We start from the raw sequence: 15,086 nt of genomic DNA, 5'->3' as shown, positions 1-15,086 counted from the left end.
GTGACATGTGTGCTTCCTGATTTGTTATCTCAGCTCTGCCCTGGTTTATGTTGCTCAGTTTCATGACATAGGCCACTTGGAAATCAGCATCAGCTGCTGCAGAGCACAATTTTCTGCTCCTGCAGCAATTCAAGGTCCAGTTCATCACCCCTAAACTAACCCTTCTGTCTGTATTACAGAGAAAAATTACCGAAGATGGTGGTGCTGTTGCCACTGTAAAAACTTTAACTGGGGAAGAATTTTGCCTTGAAACCTGTGGTCTGCCTGTAGAAAGGTGCTTCATAAAGCTTCTAAATACAAAACCAGGCCAGTGTTAAAGAGCATGCAAGAGGCTTCCTTCAGCTTACATTTCACAAACCAATCCAGAACAGAAGTAATTTGTCGAGTAACATGTTTTCTCTTTGTGTTCCACATGAGCTGCAGCAATGTAATGTACAAATACAGAGTCAGTATCAAAGGCCTTACACAGACTTCAAGGGAGTCAGTGTAACCTGAAAGTGCTTCTGTACTTTCCACATATCACAAAAAAAAAAAAAAAAAAAATCAAGCCAAACCTCCTTTAAACACACACACTAAATTCCCCTCGCCTTTTAATTTTTATCACAAGCCAAACTCAAGAACCTGGAAAAGCTGCAAAGTCTTTACAATATTTAGCCTAACCATCTCTCTCCTTAGCACTGCACACTTCACCTAGACTTCCAAGCCATCTTCTCCTGGTTGATGGGAGAATATATCACTTTTTTTCCATTCTGACAAGGTTCTCATACTTTTAACTGAGCCAAGTCTGTGTGTACATAGTTCTGTATGTGAAAGAGGGTGGCTGTAAAGGTTTATTCAGCAAATGAATTGATCTGATCCAGGCAACAGCAGTCAAATTTTCAATTGCAAGGCCTATAAAAAGTGCATGCGAGGTAAAACTCCTTCCAAAGTCAAACAGTTTTGCAACAGTAGCAGCAACTTCTCAAACCATAGTTTATTTTATTATGTAAGCTTACTCTTGTCTGACTAAAAAAAAATAAAAAATATCCGTCTACTTTTCTGTTTATTTTAAAGTCAGCCAACCTCCGTACTACCAGTCTGAAGCCCCATGTCTTTCAAAGTTTTGTTAACAGACCTAAAATTATATTCCACGCTCCAGTGTTGGCAGTTTTCCGGAAGCTCACAAATCTGTATAAGTTGTTATACTGTCTCCTCCTCACCCTCCATCCCCTCAGGCGCTTTGATTCTCTCTGTTTCCCTCCCACACCTTCCTACCACTCCTCCTCCCTGGCACCCTAAAGGTTCTGCACTAGCTCTCTGCAGGTTCTCTGCTGTGGGCAGCACGCGTGGCACATTTGCCAGCCTAAGACAGTATTTTCACTGGTCCTGGTGCTTCTGGTTGGTGTTTAAGTGATTCTAATGATAAGCGTCCTGCTCCGAAAGTTTGTGTACCTGTCTACCATTGCCAGTGTGCTGAACTTGGGTAGCCTGGAGTGGATGGTGAAACCTTTAAGATAATTGAGATACCAAATACAAGACGGTCACAAAACAGAACAAAGATAAAATATCCACCTTGTCCCATTATCTTGTCCCATTATCTGGGTGCTATAAGGGATATTTACATTACTTGACAAGCTGGAAAAAGAAAACATTTAACAACGAAAAGCAACTAACCCCACAAGACATCAGAACATGCAGTATAACAGTAAATTTCATTATTAGATGCTTTAAGTTTTAAAGGTGAGATGGTCCTACTGATGCTTTTCCAATGCCTTCCAAGGCACCCAGAATATCATCTATTTATCAATTCACCTTTAAAACAAGGACAAACACACACTAGGTTGCAAAAGATATTTTTAGATTTTATTAATTCAGATTAGCAAAATATGTGAAGGGCCTCCAGTAAAAGTCACTACAAGATTGCAAGGCATTATTTTTCATCTGCAGGTATTTTGGCTGATTTTTCCCCAGTAAGAACAAGAATAATTAAAAATCATCTTTTCCTCTGATTTTTTTTTGAGATTAAATTCTACATTTGCGAAGCAGTCCAGGTATTGGGGCTTTACATTTTGCAAAGAAGAAAAAAATGCTCTGAAATTCTACTGAGACTTCCAAAGCTGAACCAATTTTCGACCATTCACTTCAACAGAAGATGGAAATGGATTGAAAAATAAAATTCACATGTCTGCTGCAAATCCCAGAGATCATTTTAATTTAATTCTTAGCATAAAATGATAGAGACCTTCCCCTTCATTTTGTGTCCTAAAGCCTCTCCAGTGCAACCTTGGAGGCAGCAACGCGCCATCTTCCTACACAGTTGTGTGCAGCCCTGTTCTGATGGAAGGAATTATTCATTATTTGTGTTACAACTGCTTTTTAAAAGCCCCTGCTCTGTTCAGGACTAGCTGTATTAGTCAATCTGCCTATACATAATAACAGATGGCTCTTGGCCTGGAAAACTCATAGGAAAACTTATAGGAAGAGACACAAAGAACAGAAAACAGCAGCATGGGTCCCATTTTCTGGAGTGGGGAAACCAAGACATTGAGACATTTTCCAGGGGCACAAAAGAAATAATTCACAAGAATCACAAGTTCAGTGTCTAACTTTCAGCTCATATCTTTAAAATCTCAGAACAGTTCCTTAACTATTCTCTCTCCTTGAGGTAATGCTTTGTAATTCCTGGGTAGCACTCTGATGATAAGCCAGTCTGCAGAACTCAGACCATACCAGGTCACCCATGGGAACTTGAGAGCTGCCATGGGAATATGAAGAACTACTGCTTACCCATCTTGCACCCTGACCACCTTCTAGTTCCTTGATGTGCGAAGTCAATGGAAGCAGAGAAAGGAAAAACTTCTTATTAGGAGTATTGAAGGGAAGTCCCATTACCACATCAGATGCAATCAGATGCAATATTGTAAGTGAAAGAAGCTGATAAAAATTCAGCTCAGGTGGCCCTGCAGCAGAACAGAGAATGTCAGTCTGAATCAAACAGACCAGCAAGCAGCACCCCAAATTATTCAGCAAGTTCTCAGAAATTGAATTAAGCATGTTATATCCAGCTTCTAAAATGCTTTTGTTTAGTTAACAGTATCCCTAGGCAATGACACCAGAGATATATACTGAAAACTACTGCTGCAGTTTTTCTCACAATGCTAAGGCTGGCTGTCAGCAGTTGATAAGAGGAGTAAGAACAATACCCATCATCGTTGTAAATGTGAAACCAGACTACTAGTTTTTGTTACAGAAGGGAAGGCTTAGGCCACAGTATTTGTTTTCACCCACTTTAAAGCCTTCATTAATGTAGTTCAAACAGAAAATAACTTCAGATCCAGAATCATAGAATAAGCTGCCTTGGAAAGGAACCACAAGGACTGTGAATCCAACTCCTGACCTGGCACAGGACACCCCAGGAGTCACACCATGTGTCTAAGACCATTGCTCAAATGCTTCTTGAACTCTGTCAGGCTTGGTGCTGCAATCACTTCCCTGGGGAGCCTGCTCCAGGGCCCAACCACCCTCTGGGGGAAGAACCTTTTTCTGATATCCACCCTAAACCTCCCCTGACACAACTCCAGGCCATTCCCTCGGCTCCTGTCACTGGTCAGCACAGAGAAGAGATCAGTGCCTGCCCCTCCTCTCACCCTCCCAAGGAAGCTGTAACTGCAGTGAGGTCTGTCCTCAGTCTCCTCTTCTCCAGGCTGAACAGCCCAAGTGACCTCAGCCACTTCCCATACAGCTTCCCCTCAAGGCCCTTCTCCATCCTCATTGCCCTCCTTTGGACACTCTCTAACAGCTTTATACCCTCCTTGTGTTGTGACCAGAGCTATACACAATATTCCAGGTGAGGCTGCCCCAGCTCAGAGCAGAGTGGGACAATTCCCTCCCCTGCCCGGCTGTGATGCTGGGCCTGATGTCCCCAGGATAGGGCTGGTCCTCCTGGCTCCAGGGCACTGCTGGCTCAGATTCAACTTTCCATTGACCAGGACCCCCAGGTCCCTTTCCATGGCACTGTTTTCCCCATTGCTTTCTCATTCCCAGTCTTTCTGCACATTCTAGGTTGCCCCATTTCAGCTACAAAATCCAGCACTTTCCCTTGCTGAACTTCATACAATTGGTGATTGCCCAGCCTTCTCATTTATCAAGGTCTCTTTGTGGGGTCTCTGCCTTTGAGGGAGTCAACAGCTCCTCCCAGTCCAATATAATCTGCAGACTTGCTCAGTATTCCATCCAGCCCTGCATACAAGTAATTTATGAAGATGTTGAAGAGCAGAGGGCCAAGGATGAAGCCCTGCAGAACCCCACAAGTGACAGGTCACCAGTCTGATGTCACTCACTGTAACCCTTTGTGCCCAACCTGTGAGCCAGCTGCTCACCCATCCTATGATGTGTTTATCTGGCTGTATGCTGGACACCTTGTCCAGAAGGATCCTGTGAGAGATAGTGTCGAAAACTTTACCAAAATCCAAAAAGATTACACCAGCTGGATTCCCTTGATCAACGCGGTGGGTCACCTTGTCATAAAAGGAAATTGGGTTTGATAAGCAGGACTTTCCTCTGAACAAAGTCATGCTGGCTGTGATCAATGATTGCAGTGTCTTTCATGTGTTTTTCAATACCTTCCAGAATAATCTTCTCCATAACTCCAATTTCTCTCATATGACAATTTATCATCAAGAATACCTCAGATACACTGTGATCTACAGCTCCTTTCTTGTTTGGCTGTTACTAGCTCTACTACTGATAGTATTGACCAAGCAGAGCCTGAACAAGAAATCCTCTGGGATAAGGAAAAGAGAAAAGTAAGTAACGCACTTCTAGGAATTCACCATTCATAATCTGCTGACATGAAACTTTCTGGGACAGTTACAGCCAACTTCAGGATATTCATAGTCACAACATCATCATGGTTGTGATGCCTTGAGAGGCCACCTAGAACAGAGGCTAGATAGTGTTAAAGGAATAAAGTAGGTATTTATTAAAAAGACCTTCAAAGAATACACATTGGGCAGTGCAAGACCTGGCTAAGGTTATACCCAAGATGGGTATACCAGGTCACACGTTTTCACACTTTTCTAAGTTTTGGCCCATTTACTTGTTGGGGTGAATTGTCCCATTACAGCTTCAGGTTATGAAGTCCCATCCTCCCAGATTGCTCTCCTCAATTCGCTGTTGTTTACACTTTTTGAGCCTGAAGCTGTAACGGTGTCCTTGGTTTTCAGGCTGGAAAAGGATTGTTTTGTCTAACTAAACTGAGGAGAACTTGCTAACAATTTATATGAAGGTCAGAGTTATACACTAACGCAGTACAGAATCTGGAAAATATGAAAGCTAAAACTTAAGGTGTCAGTTGTGTAGAAAAGTTAACTGTTCTACTGCCCTTTTTCTACATGGTTATAACTTTCTCTATTGCACAATTTCATCAAGCAGCTTTTTGTGTTGACTCTTGCTAACTGCCATCTACAGAGCTCTAGAAAAAGCACTTGCTGTTCTACCACGTTCTACCTTGATTTTCATAAAAATTCTACCTTTATTATTTTCTTAATTTTTAAAAAATGAAATATCACTCATATTACCTCATAAAGTGAAGTATTTGCAACAGCACAACATAGCCAATATGTTCCAACCAGAGGCTGGGACAAATTCTAGTAAAGGACAAGGCTATCTACAGTCAACAAAAACCTAAGGCACGCATGTAAGCAAACGCTCTTAATCTATTCAAATCAAGGATTCTACAAACACACAAGGTCACCATGACCAGAGTGATAAGAAACTAAAGGGGAAAATAGTTGTTTAGTGCAGTAATAGTATAATTTTCTCTCCCAGACAGAGTGACCTCAGAACTTGCCGTATCTTTTGGAAACACTGTTCCCTTCTTGCAAGGAAAAACTGAAGATATAAGCTGGCTTATTTTCCTGAATATTCATTTCCTGGTATTTTATATATTCAAAAACATTGCTGTCCAAGGTAAAGGAGTGATTTGCTGTCTGCTGTAACCAAACAGAACACAAGGAAAGCAAAGAAAACAACCACATCAACTGAAATTAACCCAGAACCATTATATTCTCAAAAAGGCTCTTACCTTGCCTTTATGGACTGAATATATTAATTAATCTGTTCTCAGGAACCTCTGCAACTACAGTAGAACCTTAAATAGAACAGTGCAAAGGAAAAAGAAGGGAGAAAATGATACTAAAAAAATGAAAAGAAAGGGAATCATCAAGGAAGACAGACATCCTCTGACTGCAGGAGGACACTACAACCTAAAACTTCTGATGATCAGCTATTTGTATTACTGACAAAGACTGTTTTCCTGGGGCGGGGGGGGGGGGGGGTGGGGGGGTGGTATACTCTCATTTTTAAACAATATTAACCTCCCACAGGCCAGGTAAACCACATTGTAATCCAGTGCAGCTGTGAGAAACAGGCCCTGGAGAGAACCCTGCAGACTGCCTTTGATCAACCTAGCAGTGCAAAATTACGTTGTATATTTGTCTATACTAGGCTGGTATCACATGATCAGCGGCTATATTAGAAGCCTACCTCTTTCTCTACAGCAGTGGGAACCAAAACTTTTCCCTTTAATCCACCTAAGATACCTAAGCAGAGATACAACAAAGATATAATGTATTGAAATGTATTGATTTTGCATTATTTAGACACAAACCAAGCAAATGCCAAAAGAAACTAGGCAAGCACTTCTAAAACTTTGTGTGGTCACTTTTAAAATAAAATATGAGCCAACAGTATGAGATACTAAATCTGTAATACCACCCTGAAGCATGGCATTTATTCAAAGCTTGGAGAGGACATTACGAGGAAGATCCAATGCAAATGGGGTGTGGAAGCATTCATTTTGCAGAACAAGACCTGCAGATGGATAGTTATTACCAAAACTCTGCGCAATCAGAAGAACCCCACCTCCTGAAGGCTGAATAGACAAATTTATGTAACTTACAGCATTTATAAAACCTTGTGTTCATCACAGTTGCTTAAAATAACCAATTCTTTAACATACACCTACTACTTTGATTTGCACTCAGTCTGAGTGCAAAGGGAGCCTTTATGATTTCTAAGCCAGTCTTTCAGTCTTCATTCCCACCTACATACAGATGTAATTAGTCTTTATAATTTCAGATCAGATTAAATATCTTTGTGTGTCTGCAGAGCTGATCAGTACCAAGGTCTTGACCAAAAAAATTGAGTTTTCTTAAAAAGTAAATATTCTAGGTGCAGCTTAAACCCTTACCAAAATGGCTAGTCCTGTAACACTTTTCAGGAAAAGGCCCAAACATCCAGCTCCAGGATATCCTGGCACATTAGCCATTCTGGAGAGTAACTAGGAGGTCTCCATGGTAGTTCAGCAAGTCAAGGAAGATCAGTAAAGTGCTGTAAATGCTTTGTGGCACAGCCCTGCTTTCCTTCAGTCTCTGGGTTCATGTTAAGTTTAACTTCTATTGCTAAGATAGGGCAAGTTATTCCAGCCTGGAACGAGGCGAGAGGTACCCCAAAAGAAACATTTCGAAGCCAGAGACATAAGGGAAACACAGACATAAGGGAAAGACAGAAATGCAGATGGGAACCCTGAAGCTTCTGAAACTCATGCTACTTTCTAGAAGGACATACAGAATTTTTGACAAAATATTGTAACTTCCTGCAAATGTCCAGAAATCAGTTTAAAACATGTCTTGTCATCAGGGGATACTAAAATATCAGTGTTAGGTAGCAGAGGAAACTCCAAAAAAAAAAACCCTTCTACATAGGCTAGAGGGGTTTTGGTAGTCAACTAATTATAAAAAAAGGCATTGCAGCAACTGGAAATGAGATGCAAATATACTCTCAGTCCTCTCCCAGAGGGCACCAACACCTTCTCTCCAGAGGACAAAAGCAGCAGACTCTCCAGTATCATGCCTCTGTGGTGGCAGTGGGCCTGGTAATAGACAGTGAAGGATCTTTTATTAACTATTTTACCAAATTAGTTGAATTTGGGACCACTGAACTCAAGTCCAGTGAGCTCACATCCACAGTGTCTTTAGGCAGCAACAGTTGCATTGATAACACATTCAAGTTCAGTAGCTCTGGAGCCGCAGACAAGGAGTACAGATAAAACTGGTTTTTTTCCAACTGTAACTTTGCCAACATGCCTCAATCACACTGGATTTAAAGCAGAGTTAGGTCTTGAGGGCTCTGTCAATATTTAGTCTCCTGACGGAGCCTGTCAGTCACCACTAATAACAGCAAATTTCAATCTAGCCATCAAGAATCAAAGTGAGCCTACAAGCTCCAGCTCCACATGACACTGAACAGCCATCATATGGCAGCAACCTTGCAGCAACAACAAGCCACATCTAAAGCAAACCACTTGCAAGTAAAGAGCTCCTCCACTACTACTGCTCTGATTTTTATTCTAATATCTGCACAAAGACATATTGCCCTGGGGCTGAAATCTCTCTTGCCATCAAACGCCTGCCCATCATCTGCAAAGAGTGGCTTGGAGGAGACAATCTGCAAGAAACAGAGCTCTAAGCTGATCATTTCAAAACTGTAAGCAGATCATCCATGCCACTACAAAGCACACACACATGTGAGCAAAGCAAATAGGGCAGCAGAGGCAGGCTGGGTGTCAAGGCCTGCCAGACCTCTGCAGTACATTTTCAGAAGCAAAAAAGACATCAATAGAACTTACTATGATCACTGAATTCATGCCTGTAAAAATTACTTATTGGATTCTTGACTCTCAGCTGCTCCCAGGGCTACACAGAGCTTTGAGAGGAAGAACAAGTAATTATCAGTTTTGTTCCTGCTGCAGCCAGTGCAGACTCCATGCATTTTAAACCAGGGAAAGAAACTCCCTGCCACAGGTGGGGTGTTTGGCATCCACAGACAGAGGCTTGTTTCTGGCAAGAAACTGTAATACTGTTGGAGGTAAATTTCAAATCATACACCAACATACTGACAGTCTAAAGCAGTGGTGACAACTTCTAGTTGCAGTCCCATTGCAGCTATGGGTCATTAGAGCACAGCTATCTCAGCACTTCTTTTCTTCTAGATCCCCTGCATCTGCACAAACGGGTGACATGGAAAAAGGCAGGAGAAATCCTGAACCTACAGATACCTTGGGCTTTAGGAATCAGCAGTGCCAGCTCAGAAAAAGGGGGGCTGCACTAGAGGGAAGAATGCACCTCTGCAGACAAAAACTGCCCTGTCTCCCAACTAAGAGCCTTAGCTCTGTCTAGAACACTTTTTCATCAGACCTGCAGAAGTTAATGTAGAAGTTAAAAACTGAAAGGACAGAGTCAGATGATTGATCTTAAATAACATCTGAGCAATTCAATCATGTCTTTCCCATTGCTGGCTTAAACAGCAGGATATTGTAACTGGTATTGATTGGTCTCTTTGCTACTCTAGTTGGTAAAAGTCTGCATCTGAATTGTTGTAGTGTGTTTTTATACTTTGCAATACTTTGAAGTAGTTCGGGTTTTGTATCCCTGTAGTTTTCCCAAATAGTTTACCCCCGACTGTGCCCCCTTTCCCTTTACCTATGTAATTCTTCTTCCATGATGAGATCATCCCCAAATCCCCACCCTGGCTCTCTGTCAATCTCTCAGCATCCCATCCCCTCCATCTAGAAGCTTCGGTCCAAGACGTCCAGTGATTACCCAGAGGCCAGGGGTCAGCCCCCCAAGACTTTCTTTATACACTGTCCTAAATGTCCATCCCTTAGTACCCATCCCTTAGGGTCATTTATTGGTTGGTAAAATGTTATCTACTTTTGGTTTCCACCTCCCTTTAAATGTAACCTTGGCACATCTCCCGGGGCTCTCAGCAGAAGGCCCCCTGAGGTGCAGGAGCTCCCCTGGCTCCTGAATGAAACCTTGGATTAACCCCTGCTAAGAGTCGGCCCTTTATCTTCCACCGGTGTCTCTGGTGTCTCTCCTGCTGCAAAGGTGCCCAGCCTGGCTGCCCTCAGCACCCTCGGGGCACAGAGAGTGGCTCCCACAGTCGGCCGTGCCGGGGATGCTTCCCAGGTGTCTGAGACTCGGGGCTGGCCAGGGTTCCTGAGGGGCTCCCAGAGGGATGGAGACACTGAATGAAAGTTGTTATTTTTATTACATGACTCAGACTATCTGAGCAGATAATTAATTATATTAAAATCTTCTTTGTTAAAGAGTTAGATTAAAACAATCTTATTTCTCTTGAAAGACATTATGTACTTCATTGTCAACACTCTCATCAGGGCTCACTAGGCTATAGGGAGAATCCACACTGAAATAGCTATAGAGGTATTACCAGAAAACAAGTACTTGGAAGCTCAAAAATAGCCTTTATATTCCTTTACATCTTCCACTGAATTATTCTTTATATGATGCAATATGAAAACGTTGTGCTGATAATGTAGCTCTAGGAATGTACATGAACATTTTAGGCCCCCTGTTTTTCACTGCTAGAGATTCTCAGGAGGTCTATAAAAACAAAAATCTTACAGCAACAGTGCTCTTTGGCTCATAGCTATCCCTATTTAACTGATGTGATTAACTGAGGCAGAAAGATATTGAACTTTTTGTCCAAGGTCACACAGTGAGGTCAGGAATGGAGCTAAAGCAGACTCTAGCTCTTTCAGTTCACTGCTTTGTTTTAAACCACGTAATCTCCCTTTCAGCTCTTTCATGCAAAAGTAGAAATGACTTGATACAGTGTTACACTTAGAGGTGCAAATCCCCAGTGTAAAAAGAAGGCAGGTTGGGATTTAAAGCAAGCATATGAAAATCCCCTTTCAGTCCACAGGATGCAGAAATATTGCAGCACATCCCATCACTTTAATAATATCTCACAACAGAAGGGACTTGAGTCACGTTTAGTGTACTGCCAGTTCCAAGTAAAAGCTCTTAAGAATACTAAAATTTATGCAGTCAGCCAGGAACATGTAGCTGATGTAGACTCTTGGAATAATGTATTATAACCAACTTTTTAATTTGCATATGAACAAAGTTAAAAAAAACCAAACCAAAACAACCCACACCTTAATTTCTACAGCATTTTTCAAGTGTTTTATGAATACTAAGTAATCATCCTGGCAACCCCACGACAAAATGGTACCAAGAAGTTATTTCAATATAGAAGCTTCACAAAGATGTGAAAACTAAAGCTGTAGCTTCAGACCTAAGCAATAACAAAAGGCCTCTCACTGCTCCAGGGTCCAAAAATATACAAACATTAGTGAAACGAAATATCAGTGCCAGCAACCTCAAGTGGTGACAGGATTCCCTGGTCACTTTCGCCTTGTTCCAAGGTTTTCCATTACGGATTTGACATCCAGATCCATGTTAAAGCAAGCCAAATCAATGCAGAATAGGTTGCTTTCTTTTTCTTTCTTACTGAACTTAAAACAGCTTTCTTCATAATGCACACTGTCCTGCATTTACCCCTACCCCTCCAAGCATTTTCATTTCTTTACAATGAAGGAGAAACACAACTTCATTTCTGTCATACTTTGGTCCAGTTAGTAACTTTCACCTCCAAGTAACAGCGTGTCCTGAAAGTTGAAAAGACGTGTTCAGTAAGAATCAGATTTAATTAACTTTTTAAGTCCTCTTCCTAGCTTTCTAAAACAGGTACCTCTTTGCCAATTTAAAAATTTTTTTACTTTCAATTTTTTTTCCTTTCTTTTCAACTGCACCAATAGAAACAAGAGGTAAACAGCACTCAGCAAAAAATGTGTAATTTAAGAACCTGCGTAGCAAGATTTGATAGTGTATTTTAAAAAAAGGCTTAAATGATCCAGACACACCATGAAAATCAGAGGGACCTGAAGTCATTTCATAAACCCCATTCTTATTTTTAACTTAAATATCTGAACAAAATTCTCAGCTGCTCATAGGATGTCAGCATTTCAAACCTTATAGTTCCGTGTGCACAGCAGTCTGAGGATGTCTCCCCTCCCTGAAAAGCTGCAGTCTTGTGTGACATTCAGAGACCTTTTTAAACAGCTCTTATAAACATTGCAAATCAACATTTTCAAGATGGGCATCAGTATGACTGCTGGCCTTTTACAGGGGTACTGCAAAAATAAGTGAAGAGTAAACAGCTGTTTGTTACAGTAGATGTGGAGAGAACCTTCCACTTCCAAGGCCCACATATTAGCCACAGAGGCAAACCAGGACAGAGAGGAAAAGGCACAGAGGGACGCCAAGAGCAAGGCACAGAAGGAGCCTGAGACCTGACTAGAGAATGCAACTGGAAGACAAGAACAAGCATCATGACTGGACTACAGAAAAGCCTGAGGTGTGACTACCAATAACTCAAAAGAATGAGCTGCGTCCCAGCAGCTGAAGCCAGGTGTGCTTAAAGAGGCTGACAGCTCACCAAGAGCACACTGAGCCAGGCAGACACTCAGCAGAAAAGCGCCAGCATACAAGGAGGATGCAAGGAACAGCAAGATCTGCAGAAAGGCAAATATCCTACTGCATGCACTATCTACTGGGGACAAATGCTTCACAAGCCGGAAATCTGCCACGCTGAGCCCTTCAATCAGACCACAGTAATTTTGGGAGGGAGCACGTTCAGCACAGTTCTTCCCAGAGATGTATCTTTATCCTATCACCTGCTTTCCAGGTCCAATAGGGCTTCTTCACACATGACTACAAAGAGGCTCAAACCATGTTTTTGTTTAGTTGTCTTCCCTACTACCACAGAGGAGGTTTTAATAAATTATTTATAAGCTGTTTTATAATGAAGGGTATTTTTGGCAGAGAGCTTTACTACCTGCAGTGCTAACAAACTATTACCCACTTATAGAAAATAGCCCAGAGTTCCAGTTCATTTTTAGCATTGTACACTTGTTATAAATTGTTATCTTAACAAAGTCTAATCCTCAAAATAGAAGAATTTTAATTCTTTCTTCAGCCCTAAACATCCTGCAAAACGAAGAACAGACTGAAAGGGCTGTTAACATTTACACACAGTTTAGATATCTGATGTGCCACAAAGTAATTATTACATTTGCTATGTATTTAAGATATAATTAACAGAACAGGTGATTGGCAAAGATTCACTATATAAGTCAAATTCCAACACCTTCACTCACTTGAAATAGCACTTTACCTTGAAAGCGATGATAGTGATTTCAATGGCAGAAAAGGTACTCTTTAACAGGAGCAAAAGTGACCCAACTGGGTCCATTTTTGTGAACTTGGTCTTCTTCTGTGTTTTTGAACAGACTGCACACACATCAGAATCTAGCATACATGAACAGACAAGTTATTAAGAGATCCAGATCTCTTAATGATAATGTACTATTTGCACGACACTTAGATCTTCCTTAACCACTAGAATATCAATCAAGTCCAAATTATCTTCATAGTCTGCATATAACCTCTTTCGGTAATGAAACTGCTGTTATGGTTTCTGCTACTCCTATTTTAGACAAATATTGTAACCACAAAGCGCAGTTGTGAGCTTCTCTGGCAATTCCAGTTGGAATGACAAAAGCCAAGATACCTTAGCCCCTTTATCCTCGGGGACTAGCTACAAACACTATCTGAAGAGACAGACTAATTTCAGGCAATGATTAGTCTTGAGAGCATCTGCAGTTACTGTACATAGGCTTTATGTGCTTGGAGAATCAATTTGCAATTTTTAAAGAAAACAGTGCACAGAAATATAACACAGTTGCCTTTCTTCCAAACATACCATTAGTGGAACAGCTCTGAAGTCAGTGTCCAAAACTTACAGTCTGTGCTTCCACTAGAAGCAGGCAGGTACTCATTTTCACTTCATGAGTCAGACATTAAACCATTACCAGGGAAACACAAAGAGCATCACATGGCCACTGAGGAGCAAGAGATCTGGGAGACAGGAAATTAGTTCCCTCCTCTGTGGTTTTCTTCTGTTACCCAGAAAATCTATCAGTTTATACATCCCTCAGTTCCTCAGCTCATCGCCAGCTGCTTAAACACATTGCACAGTTATTACAGTTTTTCATGTGAGTAAGAAAAACTAATTAAATTTCCCCTATATAGGAACAATTGTCTTTCATAAATAAAAGCCACTGTGATGTTTGCAAGCACAGGTTGATTTTAATGTATCAGGTATTAAACAAGCAGACACATGAAAAGGATGTAATGGGCCCAAATAACATGACTGCATCTGTGAATGTTTTAAAGACCAGTAACCTTAAACATGGAATTTGAAACAAAACTGAAACCACTAGATTGTGTACATTACTGCTGATATACCATCCTACAGTTAAAACTAAGTCCGATAAATGGCTTATGCTTTGCTTACAAGATACTAACGCAGTAGAGAAATATTTGAATGTTACCAAACAGAAAAGGCAATAAAAGTTTGGATAATGCCTTTAACCTGTGCTTTCTATAACGAAAACTCTGGATCTGAAGAAAAACATACTCTGAATAACTTGTTCTCCCCTTCAAACATTCATCTGTGTGATTATTTTTCAAGAAGACTGGTGACTTTCCTCAAGTTTGCCCCTAAAACATTAAATCATAAGAAGAAAAACATACAAATCCTGACTTCACTGCCTCCATCTCACCTTTCACCTCACTGTTCTTGTGTGTAGAGCAGCCTTCACTGTTTAACAGAAATCTGCAAAACTTCTGAACAGTACCTACACCTGTCTTCAAATTGCACACAGTATTACACATAAGTAATTATACGCCTCAAGAAACGAAAACCAAAAGTTAGATGCAAACAGGTATAAGAACTTTGACACACCTTTTGGTTTGCTTCCTTCTAAAAATCAGAGGAACCTATTCTCCTTTCAGTTTCATCCTAGGAGAATGCCACAGGCATTAACATGTGATTACACTAGCATCCACAAGAAATAACTGTTCATTCCAGGGCCCTGAAGCCTTGCATTCTTATATTTGTGAATCCTTTAACAGAGATTTTTGCCGAGATAGCTTTCCTTTCACATAAATGTCATCACAGTATTTTATAATCTGCTTTAGGTAAGATCATAAGGGTTGCTAAAGGATTTGCAAATTGGTTCACCAAGGTCACTGTTTGACCTCCTATAATAAGGTAAAACTGACATATTTCTAATTAATGCAGCAGGCATGTGGCAGCCATACCACACTTTGACA

At 41.0% G+C, this 15,086-nt stretch overlaps 1 protein-coding gene across 2 annotated transcripts in view; it reads right to left on the bottom strand.

The window, feature by feature from the left end:
• Positions 1-15,086, bottom strand: part of NME7 (NME/NM23 family member 7) — an 89,203-nt gene that overhangs the window by 20,357 nt on the left and 53,760 nt on the right. Inside the window, exons 11-12 of one of the 2 annotated variants that reach the window (XM_084201090.1) lie at positions 14,716-14,772; positions 13,805-13,826 (exon numbers count right to left, since the gene is read on the bottom strand). The exons of the other annotated variant lie outside the window; for it this stretch is intronic. Of the exons in view, the coding sequence (XP_084057216.1) occupies positions 14,734-14,772 (39 nt within the window). The 3' untranslated portion in view covers positions 13,805-13,826; positions 14,716-14,733. Of the gene's footprint in view, positions 1-13,804; positions 13,827-14,715; positions 14,773-15,086 lie in introns of those variants that run through there. 2 annotated transcript variants of the gene reach the window in all.

The sequence above is a fragment of the Fringilla coelebs genome (assembly GCF_963513975.1).
Source record: "Fringilla coelebs genome assembly, chromosome: 2".
Lineage (NCBI taxonomy): Eukaryota > Metazoa > Chordata > Aves > Passeriformes > Fringillidae > Fringilla > Fringilla coelebs.
This window is presented reverse-complemented; position numbering and strand designations above follow the sequence as displayed.